General features: G+C 42.2%; 1 protein-coding gene across 1 annotated transcript in view; it reads right to left on the bottom strand.

The window, feature by feature from the left end:
* The window catches only part of LOC137431717 (V-type proton ATPase 116 kDa subunit a 1), a 464,565-nt gene that overhangs the window by 378,199 nt on the left and 69,014 nt on the right, over positions 1-17,352 (bottom strand). The window contains exon 8 of the mRNA XM_068123347.2: positions 15,602-15,695. Within this exon, the coding sequence (XP_067979448.2) occupies positions 15,602-15,695 (94 nt within the window). The remainder of the gene's footprint in view (positions 1-15,601; positions 15,696-17,352) is intronic.

Below are 17,352 nucleotides of genomic sequence, written 5' to 3'. Positions count from 1 at the left end.
CTCCTCTCGGACAGCAAGGGACCGAATGGCTTGTAGTATAGCTGCCTCGTCCTTGATTTCAATGCGTGGGTTGCTGCGGTGGAGGTCACGTCGTAGGTTATCATCGCAACATTCAAGGAGTTGAACGCGAACATCATTGCCGATTATCTGGGTCGCTGCCTTGTAACCATCCCATCTTCTGGTGAAATATTGCCAATCTTCGCTGGTACCGCCGGTTTGGATACGAGGACGGCTGACTTTGTCCGGTTTGGCTGGTGCAATGGACGTGTGAGTCATGGCGTGGATGGAGAGCTGGATAGCAGCAACGGCATTGTCGGTGCTGACAGTAACGTAGACACAGCTCGGGAAGGGGCAGACTGCAGCAGGCATCTTCAGATGAGTTGATTGTTCATAAACAAGAATGTATCAATTGAATGCAGGTTTATTAGCAACAACGATGAACAATCAATCTGCAAGACAAAGAAAGCGATGGTAGATATTAGAATAAGATAATAGATACAGAATATGCAAATAACAATGCGCAGTATTACACAAGATGAGAACGCAATAGAGAACAGCACCATACAAGAGTTGTCTAATACTTATCATACTTATCGCCAAATACATATCATAACAGGTATATACTTATCGCCTTTTCACAAATGAGCGATCCACTTAAAGGCAAGTTCTTCTGTAAGTTGTCCTCCAGCCATACATTGAGAGCCTTCTCCATCCTTTCTATGTGGACATCTCGGACTTGGGTGACCACTTTGGTGCTTGGTCCAGTGCTTGCTTGCCGCAACACATTCTCAGATCTCCTTCTCGTTATTCCATATGTAGTGAATGGTGGATTCATTTACTCCATACATTCTGCACACAGAGGCGGAAATTCTCTCCTCTCAAAAGCTGATCCAGCAGCTCCACTTTGTTGCTCAGGCGCCACACTTTCTTCTGCCTCTTGGCAGTCGACGCATCTCTGGCACTGGTGCATGACACTGGTGGGGCACTGGTTCTTGGGAGCCATGTTTGATCAAAGAACGGAACATGAGGGAAAAACACAGGTCAAGGCAGTGGTATGGGAAGAATGATCGAGACCCAGAACACGCTGCACATAAGTAGTAGTCGTGCAGAAATTGTGGGTAGCTGTGGGAGGGGTGAGTAGTCTGCCCATTGTTTGTGGAGGCTGTTGGTGGGTGATGACATCTTAAGCAGGAGGTGGTAGATGCGGTAAAGCGTTTTAATTGTTCAACTCGTGGTGATGACGTCTTCAGCATGATAAGCTGAATTTCTCTGTGATGGTTTGAAGAAGAAGAGGCAGAAGAAGAAGAATAAAAAGAAGAACAAGAAGAGCCAATGCTTTGATCATGCTGTTTCTCCGTATTCTATTGGTTTACAATAACAACAAGAAAGAGCAATCAGAGATTGCAAACCCTTGCTAGGATGTATTTTCAGTGGTTTTAAAGGCTTTTGAGTTAAAACAAATATGGTGGCGGCCGAACCACGTGACCGATAACATCATTATTTTTTTTCTCCACTAATTTATTCCTAGATTATGCTCAAGAAATTTCATCTTGATCGGATGAAGTTTTGTACTTGTCAAATTATGACGTCATGATAGAGGCACCTATGACATCATCATTAACATATTTTATTCCCCAGGGAGAGTTCTTCACAATGAGCCAGGTCTCAATTTTTTCTATGCAGTGCTTTTGGAGATATGGAGGTGCAAATGTCTTTGGTTTTTCCAAGATGGCGGCCGAACCACGTGACTGATGACGTCATAATTATCATTAGAAAATTCTACTTGGTGATGAAAGCCCGCTTGGAGTTCGCAAAAAAGCACCTAAAGGACTCTCAGACTGTGAGAAACAAGTTTCTGTGGGCTTTCATGTGTCTTTCACTGAGGAGAGGCTTCCGTCTGACCAATCTGCCATAAAGCCCAGATCGGTGGAGTGTTGCAGTGATGGTTGTCCTTCTGGAAGTTTCTCCCATGTCCACACAGGATCTCTGGAGCTCAGCCAGAGTGACCATCGGGTTCTTGGTCACCTCTCTTACCCAGGCCCTTCTCCCCTGATTGCTCAGTTTGGCCGGGCGGCCAGCTCTAGGAAGAGTCCTGGTTGTTCCAAACTTCTTCCATTTAAGAATTATGGAGGCCACTGTGCTCTTGGGAACTTTCAAAGCAGCAGAATTTTTTTGTAGGCTTCCCTAGATCTGTGCCTCGACACAATCCTGTCTCTGAGCTCTGCAGGCAGTTCCTTCGACCTCATGGCTTGGTTTTTGCTCTGATATGCATTGTCAGCTGTGAGACCTTATATAGACAGGTGTGTGCCTTTCCAAATCATGTCCAATCAATTGAATTTACCACAGGTGGACTCCAATCAAGGTGTAGAAACATCTCAAAGATGATCAAGAGAAATGGCAGGCACCTGAGCTAAATTTCAAGTGTCATAGCAAAGGGTCTGAATACTTATGTAAATGTGATATTTCAGGTTTATTATTTTTAATAAATTTGCAAAACTTTCTAAAATTCTGTTTTGTCTTTGTCATTATGGGGTATTGAGTGTAGATTGATGAGGGAAAAAATGAATTTTAACGATTTCAGCATAAGGCTGCAACATAACAAAATGTGAAAAAGTGAAGGGGTCTGAATACTTTCTGAAGGCACTGTACATATACATATACGAAGGGCAGTCAATAAGTAACCTTCAAATATTTTTCACAACCTGTTTATTGCATGTACATGTGTAACAACTATGTTATTTTTCAACATGATCTCCATTGCATTCAATGCATTTTTTTCAGCGCTTTACTAAGGCCTGGATTCCTCTCGAAAAAAAATTTTTTGCCTACATGTGCAGCCATTCGTGAACCGCCTCTTGGACCTCTTGTTTTTTTCTTTTTTGTATACAAGATCGAGGCTCGTGTAAGAGCCAACATTAATCACAAAAAAAAAACGGACACATAAAACATATGATAAAGGGAGTGGGAGACAAGACGGGGAGAGAGATGGAAGCACACAAGTACAACAGTAGAGAACTGGGACATCGGGAGATCTGTGGGAGAGAGAGGGCTTGGGGGAGGAGGCATGGGAAGGGGAGGGTGGGGGAATTTCCTTTGAAATGGAATTTTGAAATTCGGTTGGAGAAATGAGCAATTTCCTTTGGAGTGTGTATTGATAGAAATGGGAATTCAGTGTAAATATTCAGTGAGCATACGTCGTAATGGGTGCAGCTGCTAACCTCGACAACCTCGTTCCATTCTATCGGTTTAGTTACCGACTACCCGACCATGTGGCAGGTAGCACTGGGTTACATGTTACCAGTGGCAGTCAAGAGACCGACCAGTCAAGAGACTGCATCTCGCTTATCAGCCAAAAAAGTTACAATGAGCCACTATAAATGTGCTTGTTTATGAAAATATAGCAGGAGTTTCCAAAGTTTTTACTTTTTATTTGTTTCAGTGCATATAAACTCTGAGTAAACAAGTCAAAGAATAACCAGACTTAATCAAAGTGTTAAAACAAAATTTACTTTTTGTAATGTCGATGAAATATATTATGCAATGTTTGCATAAAATGGGAAACTAAACTAAAATATGTTGATGTTTCATTTGTAAAATTAATTCTGCATGGGGAGGATGTTAAATATTTGAGACCAAAAATGGAATTTCGGAATCTCGATATTTTGAATTGAAAACATGAGACCGTCCAAAATGTCAAGATATGCAGGACCTCACACTGCGTGCAGACAACAACAACAACAACATGCATTTTAAGGCCATGTTCCCTGCTAGAGCGGGGGTGCAGAGATAAGAGATAATGCGTGCAGAGATAATCCAAAATTTTAATTGACAACATCAATAAACGTGGAAAGCCATGTGAGTAGCAAAATTGTGTAAAAATCAAGAAAATTCCCATGATGTGCTGCCCAGAGGCCCACAATGGTCGGCCAAATGTAATTAGCAGCAATAGCTCAAAAGAACAGGGATCTAGACAGTAGGGAAACTGATGATAGGAAATTAATTTCGTCTTCACTATCAGCTCATCTAGTTTGCAGCAACACCACTGCATGCTCATAAACATTCACACCCTGAGAATGCTGCACACGGTCACTTATCATGAGCATGTTTACGAGTAAGTGTGCTGCAAACTTTATCCATGCACCTGCTAAGCCAGAAATATGTCTCGAATGGTAAAAAGACAAAACTATATGCTCAGCAAATGTGCGCAATCTACCGCGTGGACGAATGAGTGAAGAGGACAAAAAACCTTTAAACTCGTCAAAAAGTCATTTGGAGAAACAAACTTTCAGAATCTTCAATTTCTCCGACCAACGGTAGTACAGGAAAACAAATATAAAAAGAAAACAATTGGTAAACATAATCACCAAGTCGAGACCCTTTCTGACTACATGCTTACGAAACTGCCAAAGAGCAAAAAGAACGAACGCGAATGCAATTTTCCATCTGGTATCTTTGACTCTTTTTTATCTTTTCTAGAATGGATGACTTTAAAGAGCAATTTCGGAGGAAGCAAAATAATAACAGTCAATGTAATTAAAACTTTCTAAACTTTTTACTACAATTTTCTAAACTTTTTACTACATCATTAGTATGGATTCCACGGTGTCCAGTGGAATCCATACTGATGATGGAACAGCATGGTATCCTCAGGTTGCGAACGTTTCTGTAGCCAAGAACCGATCGTGGACAGGTCGGCGCTCTGTCACGGTGTGAAAATTTCCATTAAGCGGCTGTAGGAATCGAAAGCACCTGCACTCAATGACTTCACCCACTCTACCATGCGCTGCTTTTTTAGCCTCTGAACCTTCAAATCATTATTGCGTACTCATAAAAGGCAGACTTTGTTGCCCCCACACACCAATTTTGACGATTCCTTTAATTCAACGTACTATTATTTCAATAATATTTGCTCCTTCTATATACAGACTTGGCATTTAATATGGAATTTTTTTTTTCTTGACTTGGGTTTACTTTCTGAACTCAGTATATCAATCTGGTGAGTTTATTTTACCCTTCGGTGATATCTTTGTTGAAAGAACCAGGTCACTGATTTGTCTTTCGCAGCAAGAAGTCAATAACAGGATTATATCACAGGTGGCGTGACAAAATGTAAGGACAGGTACATTTGACGATTGGCTTCACAATCAGGTATATAAGGGTTGTTGCGTTCTGTATTAGTGGAAAACAACTGCTGCACGTCTACAAAAGTTTTTGCCGCTTCCTCTGGAGATGGTCCGTCAACTTGACAATGCTGTTTGTCATGGAGTGGTGGCTTTACGAAATTCTGGCATGAAACAGCGTGCTATTGCTCGGCAGTATGGCATCACTCAAGGTCAGGTGTCAAAGATCCTGAAACCAAATGCTCAGAGGGGTGTCCCTACTCCAATACCGAGGCCAGGACGTCCACGCAGAACCACAAGGAGAGATGATCGCCAGCTGCACCGGTTAGTCTGCAATGGCCGTACCAAGTCAGCTAATCGGCTTAGGGCTGAGTAGCAGCAACTGACAAATGTGCCTGTATCCAGAAGGCTAGTCAACCAACGACTGGTTCAAGCAGGCTATCGTGCCAGGCGTCCCCTGAGAAAGCCACGCCTGACCAGACAACACAGCCAGCGCCGATTGCAGTGGGCCAGAGAGCACCGTCAATGGCAGCCAGGACACTGCAATCACGTGACCTTCAGTGACGAGTCTAGATTTCTGGTCTGTCGTCAAGATGGCCATGTCCGAGTGCGCAGACAAGTGCATGAAGCCCACAACGAAGATTGTATAGTGCCAAGAGTCCAAGCTGGAGGTGGTGGGGTGACCGTTTGGGCTGCTTTTCATGCAGGGGGCAAAACTGACCTGGTTGTTCTGAATGGAAACCTGAACCAGTTCAAGTACAGGGTCATTCTGGAAGAAACATTGCTTCCATTTGCTCGTGCAGCCTTTCGAGGAAACTTTGTCTTCCAAGATGACAATGCACGGCCTCATCATGCTCGCATGATCCAACACTTTCTTGCTGACCGTGGTGTAGAGCATATGGAGTGGCCTGCCATGTCCCCGGATATGAATCCGATAGAGAACTTGTGGGCAGAATTAATGCGTCAAGTCGACAACTTGGACCAGCAGCCTACCTCTGTGTGTGAATTGCAGCAGACTATTGTCACTGCATGGCAAGCGATTCCTGTCCAAACCTTGGCAAATCTCGTGAACAGCATGCCTCGACGTGTACGTGCTCTCCTGAATGCTCGTGGGGGTTACACAAAGTACTGAACTGTAATTTTACTGTCCGTAATCCGTAATCCGTACTGTCCGTAAGTGTTGTAGTTGCTGATGATGAACACTCACAAAATGTTTAACCACCGAAACCGTAGAGCGTACGGCCCTGGCGCTTCAAAGCGTACACCACATCCATGGCAGTAAAGGTCTTTCGCTTTGCGTGCTCCGTGTAGGTAACAGCATGGCGGAGCACATTTTCCAGGAACACCTTGAGAACTCCACGGGTTTCCTCGTCGATGAGACCCGAGATGCGCTTTACTCCACCACGACGAGCAAGGCGACGAATAGCAGGCGTTGTGATTCCCTGGATGTTATCACGCAGTTATCACGCTTTTCTCCCGCCTCTGGAACAAACTCCCTCACTCCCTTCAATCCCACTCCTCCCTCCAGGTCTTTAAAACAGCTGTTCACCACCATCTCCTTTCTTCCCCCATCCAAAACCTTGATCTTTTCTACCCCCGCTAATTCACCCCAGATCCACCTTGTTTGAAATTCCAACTTCTTTCCTGGAAGTCCTGGCAGTGTCCATATGTTTTATACCTCTCCCACTGCCCCCTTCCCACGCCCCCCCCCCCCCCAAATCCCTCGCCCTCTCTCAGATCTCTCGATGTCTCCATGTCTCTCGGTCCCTGCTCTCAAATGTTGTGTTTGTGTCCTTCCCCCTCTCTCCCCATCTTGTCTACCGCTCCCTATGTTATATGTTTTATGTGTCGGTTTGTCTTTCTGTGTGATTAATGTTCGCTCTTTCACGAGCCTCGATCTTGTATACAAAAAAAAAAAAAAAAAAAAAAAAAAAAAAAAGTCATAATTTAGCTTTTGTTTTTGTTGAATTTTTTTTTGGCTAATGTGCAAAATAAAGAGATACCTCTGGAAAACGTACAGAAGTTTAACACAGTACTGTCCATGAATTGAATTCGATATTAGTTTACATCACTTTCAAGGATCAATTTATTTGCTTCGAAATGTCAAAAGTGGTTTTTGTTTCTTTTAAAGTTCACATTAACAAAATCCGGAATAATTTCAACATAATTCCAATGAACTTTTGGTTCTAAGTCATCTTGAAAAGTAAGTTCACCGCCACAAAAAAAATATTCCATATTAAATGCCAAGTCTGTATAAAGCAGGCAGTAATGTGTGCTTTGTGTCTGATACAATCCCTCATTTGCAGATGACCATTCATGGACGCTTATACAACAAGCATTCTGAGTATTGCACTGCAATACATGTCACCTACCAAAGTTCAAAGTGCCATAACTTTGTCAAAAATGATCGAATATGCAAATTTATGCACGGTTGATGCTGGTTTTCAAACTTGATCTGAGGTATGCTGAGACACATGTGTGTCACGCCTCGCCTCGTTGATAAGCCCGCAAGGTCGCTCCGTGGAGCAGCCTGCACGTATTCAACTATGTGTGAATTATATAATTACCAACTTACGGTCTGAGGAACTAGCGATTCAAGAGATATCCATTTAAAAAAAAAAAAAATTCGTTTAATTAACGATATCTGCCAAATCACGTGCCCTATCGCAAATTCCAAAAGGACATCTAAGTAGACTGACATGCTGAACAGATCTGTGAAGTTTCCCCTGGATTGGATCAAAAATGAGGGAGGAGCTCGGTTTTAAAGGTTCATGCTTAAAAACGTCATAACTATGAAACCATGTGACGCATGACGTCATGCTCGCTGACTTTTTCGTTCGTCATGGGTATGCGATTCTGCCTGCAAAGTTTGTCCTCGATCTGTTCAGCCGTTGCAGAGAAAAAGGGGTTTTCGTGTTTTCACGAAAAACAATATGGCGGCCGAACCACGTGACCTGTGACGTCATAATTACCAGTAAAATATTCTACAGACCGAATCCCTCCTATGATGAAAATTTGATCTCAATCGGTCCTATATTGCAGAGAAATTCTTTTTTAAAGGAAATTAAAACTTAAAATGGCACTGAGTTAAGGATCATCAGAATTATCAGAATTACCAAAGTTCAAAGTGCCATAACTTTGTCAAAAATGATCGAAACGTCGTGATGTTCGAACTTGATCTGTAAGTTATCATGAGGAAACCATGTGCCAAGTTTGAAGTCATTAGCATTAAGCGTTTAGAATAAAAGTCCGGAAAACTGTTCTTTGCGTGACGGACTGACGGACTGACGGACGGAGGGACGGCGTGCAAACCTATAGTCCCCTCCGGTGTACACCGGTAGGGGACTAATAACCACACTGTTTATGAACTTGAATGAGGTGAAATTGTCAACGTCATACTGAAAGCTTGCAAAAAGTTGGAATTTGGACAGTGTGCTGGGCCAAAGGCCTCACCATGCTAAAAGCACCATGAGATCCAGAATTTCAGTTTAAAAAGTTATAATAAAAAAGTAAAAAGTGGCTAGTGTGATGTGTATGTTTACTCCTCTCTGTGCTATGGGAAATGAGGTGCGTCCGAGCTCTTTTGGGTGCGACCCCTTCGTCTGAGCAAAATAAGCTTTGAAGAAAGGCAGACGTTCAAAACATCAGTTGCACCTCATGTTCGTCCTTCTCCACCAATGCAGATCACAAAAACCTATAGTTTATCTTATCCACCAATACAGACCAACACAAGCCTTCTCAGAGATCGAAACCCGACTGCCTTATCAACAAGGTTACCCAGCTTAGAATAACAATTTGGTTTCAGAGCTAAGGCACAAATTTGGTTCAGCAAGTGATTCCTTGCAGCTAAATAAAGCTGCACAGTTTCCATGGAAACGCTTCTGCACCAATGTGGAAAAGGCAAAGATGTAACAGCATTTGAAAGGGACACAATAGTACCCGGTTGTTGAGCAAGTGCTACAGCTGAAGGATTATAGCCATACGTGTTTGTGCCGCTCCAAGGTGTCAGTTGTCAAGAGTGCATTCACGGTTGCAAAATGAAGGTAAAATGTTTCCTTCGCCATGAGATATAGCTTTGACAAGAGATAGATAGAAAGGCTTGTCAAGCTTCAGCTGCCATCACTCTGAAATTCAAATGCTCGAAACATCACAAGCAGGGCACCTTGCGCTCATATTCTTCAGCTATTTGCCACAAAGACCCCAACCAACAACCATGACAATTATGAAAGTTTAATGATCAAATGAAATGATGTGATGTTACATTTCCAGATCATTTAAGAAAGGATCCCTAGTTTTCTCTTGGGTTCCTTAGACAGGCACACAAAAAAAGGTAGAAGCAAGACGTCGATGCATGGTTCATTGTTCCTGCATCGTATTTACTTTGTCTTCATTGTTAAGGTACACTCACTAAAAATCCATATCTTCTTTTAACTTCCCATATATACACAATTTGAGTTGATCTTGTGATGGGGGCTGAATTGACATTTGTGCGGTTCATAGGTCTTGTGAACAACACCATGAGATCTTTAAAAACAAGACAGCCAGCTGAACATCATTCTACTCTACTGCCAATGTCCTTTTCGTGGTGGTTGTACTCCATCCCCCCCCCACCATCCCCAATGCAAGGCAGGGGCCAAATCTTCCCCATTCTTCCCTGCTGCCCGGATTCGTCAGGGCAGCACGGTTATGGTCAGAGTACCGATCATGCCCATGTATACAGACCTTTTCCCTCTTCTCTCTCTCTCTCTTTCTCTCTCTAACTCCCTCTCCAACTCTGTCGTGGCCCTGACTTTGTGAAGGCGGTGGTACACCATCCTGGATGTTGGGGATCTCTGGGTCACTCCTGCAAGAACAATCAGCTGTCTCTGTGCTGTGGGTTTGTTCTAAAGAATTGTCCAAGGCTATACAACAACAACAACAACAACAACAACAACTGCCAATGCACTGTGACGGGAGTTGTTTTACAGATGATTGTTAAAATAAGGCCATCCACCTAACTCACTGAATTATTAGTAGTTCACTCTCAACAATGGCAAACTAGCCTTCCTGACCTCAGCGGCCTCTCTTTATGATCTGTCAATCCATTTAAATCTCATATGATAGACTCGGGTCAATGTGGCCTGTTCTTTTATGCTTCCAGGATGTTCACGTGAAATGGAAGCCACCTCGTGTAAACTCACATTCATTTCCATAGTAATGAGAAAAGGTTCCTTGAAACCTAAACGTACACGTTTTCCACTTCATATCCACTGCAGTGTTGGCCATAGTCTAGATCAGATAATAACTTTGGGATAAGGCCAACATCCGGACATGCCTCGAGAGGACAGGTGCAAACCATCTGCTTGCTGCCCATATTGTGTTTGGTTGGCCTTTTTGCCAGATGTACAATGAAAAGAATATCATTTTCTTCAGAGTGAGAACTAGCTTTAATGGGCATCATATCGGTCTTGAACACATAGCCCGTTGAGCCGGAAAAGGGGTTTTTGGACTTTATCTGGATTTTTTTTTTTGGGACTTACACCCTGAAAAAAAGGCCTAGTTGGCCTTTTTTTGTCAAAAAAGGAGTAGCAGCAAATAAGCAGGAAACTCATGGCAACCCAATTGTGTTTCCAAAATGGCGATTTTTGTCATCCACCCTCACAACTTAATTCACCACCTCGTGCGCACAAGTGGGAGGTGGTCAACCATTTGGTTTTGCATTTAGATTCAAACTCGCGATGAAAATCTGTCGCATTATATTCATTAATCAGGCAATGAAACTTTCTTTTATCCCTTTTTAAATTCAGCAAATACACTTTTACCTACCTATATTTGGGTAAAGACGCAGTCATGCATACTTGCTTTTGGCCGTCCAAATTCATAATCGTGTCCTGAGCCCGGCACCTGGATAGATTTCTGTACGTAACGAATTATGGGACGGGCTAACCGATTGAGTTGAAAAGACAGAAATGATTTTTAGGTGAACATTATATTGCCATTTTATCTGTCGTGAATAAAGATCTTGATTTTGAGACAAAAAAAGACCTTGATTTTGAGTGTTCAATACAATCTGTCATCGAGTGATGTAGACAAGGCCAAAATAACAAAGAGGAGCATTCAGGGCTTTAGGCCTTGTTCTTTCATGTTTAGGAGCAGCTAGGTTCTCTTTAGGTTCTCTTTCCTCACCAGGTTCCCTTTCCTGTTATTTCAACCCCCTTTACTTATTGTGCTTGAGCTTTTATCCAGCATTCTACCCCTCGCCCATCCTTCTCCCCAATAATCCCTCTGCCCTGCTGTTGGTGTGTTACTCCCACTTTCCACCCTGTTATAGCTGTTCTGTTCTGTCTCCCAGCTCTTTCACGAGATTCTGTATGCAATAAAAGGCTCTTTCTTTGAAAGCAGAATGAATTGCTGTTGTACGGGCTGCTGTTTGAAGTAAATGATGCCATATTCCATGCATAAAGCAAACACTTCACCACAGATGCTTCCTGTGTGTGGCACAGCTAAATGTGTTGTTGTTTTTGTTTCACCTGCTTTATAACCAAAATGGTCAATGCCAGCAACCACAGACTGAATGCAATTAGATTTTCATAACCTACAAGCATGAATATGCAGTGGAGAGCAGTTATAGTGTGCAGGTCTCTGAACCATCTTGCACACGTAATAATTTCTCGATTAAACAAATTCTGGAATTACCCCACACACACGAAGCGAAAAGAGGGGTTAAGCAATTGGTTAACCATGGCTGTCTGTCTCTCTACAAACATCAGTTTATGATCGAGAATCAATTTGATTTCAATTGCATACCCTAACCCCCACTCCCCCCCCAGCCCCCCCCCCCCCCAGGACGGATAACATCTGGACATTAGGACCCATTTTATAAGTTCATCTTTTCAAGAATCGAGACGAGATGACCTAAAAATCATACCAAACAAGAAACTTACTGTTTTACGCGACATCATAAAGGACACAAACAACAAGAAAAACGAATGTAACGTGGTAAATAAGGTGGTGTAAATGACGCTGCATCAACGGCGGTTATAAAGTTAGTTAATTCCTCCCGTCACTCGTTTTGGGATATTGGGCAGCCATCAACGGCGGTAAACCTCTAAATAAAAGTTTTTCTACTACCATTAATTTTTACGGCGTAGCCCATCGGGCAGAGTTTGTCTGTCTGTGTGGTATACGTTTGAGGGGACATACATACATACAATCAGAGCAGAGAATCTGGTCACATGACAGGGTGACGTGATTACGTCTGATGTCATTACGGCCATGCTGCGGCCCGACTCTCCACGCACCGCCATTTTCATTTATATGCCGTTCATGCCAAACATATTGTCGAACCTCTCATATATCACAATCGTCATGCTCTACCTTTACGTTTTTCATTCAGTGTGAAACACAAACAAACCGATTGTTAAAATGACCATCAAATATCGAAAGCATCGACGTTACGGATCTTCAAACAATATGGTACGTATAGGCCCTAGGTGTTATAACTCACGGTCCGCTTCGTACAAATTAAACCCAGGTTTCTTAATACATTGGTATCGTTTCAGTAGTATCGTTTTCGTAACAATATTAATATTATAGTAAATATAACCATAACACTTGAATCCCAATGTCGTGAATGGAAAGTTGATGGATTGAAGCGGTGTAAAAGCAGAAGTAAGGAATTCAACTCGGTTTTTTAAAAATAATATAATTTTTGTAAGAATAACGTAACGTTATTATTATAGTAAATCTAATCGTAACAATAATCCCTTTGTAGTGACTGCAACGTTACTGGAGGTTAAATATATATCTTATATATATTAAAGTAGTGGTAGATTTGTGTCAGGCCGTCATGCCACGTCATTACGTATATGATGTCATTACGGCGTAAACACCCGTTCACTTCGAGAGTGGCAAGAAAGGTCATTCCTCTTTGGGGTATATAGATTACAGTCTCTCTATAATCGGGTCTCAAGAACATTGGGTGTGTGTTCATTTACCAAGTTTCTTGCGGAGAGATCGCCAAGTGGTTTAAGCATTCGAGCAAGCACGCCATTCAAAACCGTTAAGGAACGGCTGGCTTGGCAAGCGCGAGCTAGCTGATGGGTAAATGAGCACACCTCGACCCTTGTGGGGTATATAGATCCTCCAAATTTCTTTCTTTACTGTTATGAACAGCATTAGCGACTGTTTAAAAAGCTAATCATGTGTGTTTGTGGTTTATAATATTTTACAAGCCCAGCAAAACCTTCCCCGGCCCGGCCTTTTACAAGTTAGACTTTTGGTCATGTTTCTTTTTTCAATTGAATTATAAACTTGAACAGTGTAGAACACAAATCGCCTTCTTGGCACTTTAACAGTTTTCTTTTAGCAGAATTTGCACCAAATATTCTGGCATTTTACATCATCTTGACCAATCAAATTTGCTGCTCGCAGACCACACCCATGCCCTATTTTCTCAAGACTGTGCGGAGTAAGGTGTTCTTTGAACTATCTAGCTTACACAAACTATCATCCTCGTGTATCTTGAGCAGAGGGTCATGTAATAGAATAGGCCACTGTCTCCCCTTTCCCCCACCCCCTCCCTCCAACCCCATCCTATCCTCCACCCCCATCTTGAGGAAACATTAATCTGGTTGTGTAATCTGTTCATACTCACATGCGGATGTTGAACTTGCAAGTGTATTTCAAAAAAAGGAGACTACACTGCGAGAGCTCAACCAAAGTCTATTTTGCTTTAGATGGAATCAATAGAGCGTTTAGTAAGCTATGCTAGCCCTAAACCGACCGCCAGGTTAACCTGTTAACCCTTCATCAGAGCAAAAGAGGTTACCGCCCGAAATGTTAGTTAATTCTTGCTTTCCATGTCGGTTAGCATACCTTGATCAACATCCTGTTGATCGATTTCATCTATTGCTCTACCTGTCCACCGATACAAATCCATGCTAGCCTTCATGTGCAGGAACTTCTCTTCATTCTGCATTCCTTTACTGTAATTCTGCTGGGAAGATTAGGGAAAACCACAATGTTCACTTCTTGCCCAGGAAACTGCTTCTGCTCTTCTATAAGAGAAGGCTTCTTGCCGGGTCAGATCAGATAACCCATAAATTATCCAATTTATAAATACCTGCCAAACTCCAGGATGTCCAGAATGAAAATGATTTCCAAAATCTGGCACCGACCATCTATAACATTTCGAGATATCGTATTATATAACCTTTTTGGCCCTACTTCTCAATGGTGAAGAATCACTTAAAAATATAGCGTCCGGATCTGCATCTTCACCAAAATCGAACCCATTAGTCATTCTCAAAAACCCAACAGTCCACCAAGTTTCGTTCAAATCCGTCAATAACGTTTTGAGATATCCTGCTCACAGACAAACAAGCAAACAGACAAACAAGGGTGTATACAGTACATAACTGTCCACCTATGGTGGTGGATGTAATTATGAGAATTTTTCCAGAGTGGGTTCCAAACACTAGGAATGACTGCACATGTTATCAGGTGAGAAGAACTTCAGACAAGGTGGGAGATCTGCTCGACTCCGAATTGCCTGGCCATCTTACTATAATTCACCAAATGTCCGTCCGTCCGTTCGAAGGTACCGCAAAAACGGCTCAACCAATCGCAACGATATTTTGCGTGGGTATTCCTGGGACCCCTGGGAGGCTATATTGTTTTTTCAAAGTTTTCCAAGTTTTCCAATTTTTCAATTTTCCAGTTTTTCCAAACACGATGGAATAATATTTACCGATATGAACAGTGATGTGGCTTTTGTTGAAATTCTACAAATACTGTTTATTCTACGTACCAGGAGAGAGTAGATCGACTCCTGATGAACTCTTCCGATATAAACGTGTGGCTCACATGGCAGCATGTGCAAAGCGACTGCGAAACAGGTGTAGCGGCCGCTTCCGTTTTGCAGAATTCAATCTTTTTTCAAAATGGGTGCCATGTACTGTTTAGATTTTGATGATTTGCGTGTGATATGATTCAACGGATGTTTATATCTGTTGTTATCGTTTAAAATAAAAAAAAGGCCTTCAATTTCTGATATTTTGCCTTTTCATTTGGGCTTCCCAATTGAAGCCCCGCCCATAGGGCGAGTACCGTTGCTAGTAAGTTTAATTTCAGGTACACTCAAATGAAAGTGAAAATAGCCATTCCATGAAGTGAAAGCAGGACGTATCCCATTGGAGGAGACATGAAGCTACTTTCCCAGTTTGCAATTAGACATGAAGGTATATTTAACAAGAACTACGAGGGTATCATTCATTGCAACTACAAGATTGTGTGATCTTGTGACAGGGGCAGTTGTTAGGGTTAGACCTCGCACTCAGCGTCTCTATGAATGAACTATGACTCTTATTAAGCAAGTAAAGCTCGGTGTGGAAGCCTGCTATGTGCGGAGCAGAGCGATGTCTAATTCAAGTTTGGAATAGTCCTGTTATGACAGCAGCTATTATGGTAAGATGTGTAAATATGAGGAGTTTCTTCCTTACCGATCGCAGATCTTCCAGGCGCATTGAAACGTTGCTCAGGATTTTGCTGCGTTCGGCAGTGGAATCAGGACAGGGATACATTGTGGCCCGAAACCTGCCACACAACCAATGGAGCAGAAAAACAGAATGTGCAAAATCAGACAACAGCATTCCACAACGTTCAAATATCCAGACTGTGTTGGAGGATAGGGTGGCAAATATATAATGGAAAATGGTACTTCCCCTTGCAATTACCTCCAATGTCTAACTTTATTGACCAGAGTAGTAATGGATGAAAAATGTAATGTTCAACAGACATACCTTTATCAAAGTATGTTTGGTATCATCACCTAATATTCTGTGGGATTTGGAAAATGGCTCATTTCTGAGTCAGGAGGTTTATTATAGGAAAGGATTGGGTTGTTTGACTGGGTGGTTAAAGGCTTGTCTCTTTCACCACTGGCTGGTGCAGCTTTGAATCCCATTACTGTTCACTCTCACCAACCCGCATTTGACAAGCGTGGTGAGTATGCCAAACACCCGCTAACATGAGCCAAAGGAGGTTTGCGTCCTCCGGTGTACCGAAATCGGATGGATTACGATTTATTTTATCATGGTAAAAAACAGAGTTGAACTAGAAGTTCACTCGGTAGAGCACAAACCTCCGCCAGGCTGAACAGTTTATGTTTTGTATCCCACTGATCGGCCAGATCTGGATTCAGACCTGAACCCAAATCTAATCAGCTTGTTCTCGTCACCTAACCAACTTGGTCACCAAGTTTAGTCATAACTCGTCCATAACTTTTTAAAATATCATGTTATATATCACTTTTCACCCGATCACTCAATGGTGAAGAATCACTTAATAAATTAAATAATTCTCGAGTGCGAATGCATATTCAAATCTTCACCAAAATCGAATCGATTAATCCTTGTGACACACCCAACCTGTCCACCAAGTTTCGTCAAAATCTGTCCACTTCTTTTTGAGATATCCTGTTGTATGTCGGTTTTAGCCCCATCACTCAATGGTGAAGAATGACTTCGTAAATACTAGTAGCCGGATCCAGATCCGGATCTTCACCAAAATCTAATCATTTCATCCTTGTCACATACTCTACCTTTCCGCCAAATTTCGTTCACAGACAAACAGACATACAAACAGAAAGGGGTGAAAACATAACCTCCACCCACCTTTGATGATGGAGGTAATGAATCTGAAGACATGAAAAATAAACATTAAGTTGCAGTTTCTCAATTGCCCAAAGGCAATCCAAAATATGATATGAAGTCTGCTACGGAAGGTGGAATTCGGGGCTCAGTGCGTCCTTGTTAACCAGTTGTCCAACAAGGTCTTGGTGTACTTTTTGCAAACAATCCTCAGTAATTAAAAACATCAGTCACAGCAACGACACAATAGGAGAATGTGCCACAGTGCCACACTTAAAACTCATTCAGCACCCTCCGGCTCCATTTGCAGGACACTCGACCTGACCAGCATTCATTCGACGGCAGCCCCGGAGCCAAGCTTACAAAAGTTGTGTACTCCCAAAACATACATCATTCCCTAATGATAGCCATTTATCTGAACCAGCAAATACCCCTTACGATGGAATATTTCTTGCACTAACACCTTCTTCTTTTCCCCGAATGGGAAACCAAATTAGGAAGTGCTTTATTGTGAAACAGAAATAGCTGTATTACATTTTCTCAGTCAGCCTTACTTTCCACAACAGTCTGCAAAAATGTACAAGTATGTAAAAGTGTGTGTG

The sequence above is a fragment of the Myxine glutinosa genome, chromosome 7 (assembly GCF_964187855.1).
Source record: "Myxine glutinosa chromosome 7, kmMyxGlut1.1, whole genome shotgun sequence".
Lineage (NCBI taxonomy): Eukaryota > Metazoa > Chordata > Myxini > Myxiniformes > Myxinidae > Myxine > Myxine glutinosa.
Note: the sequence above shows the minus strand (reverse complement) of the source record. Positions and strands in the feature narration are given on the sequence as shown.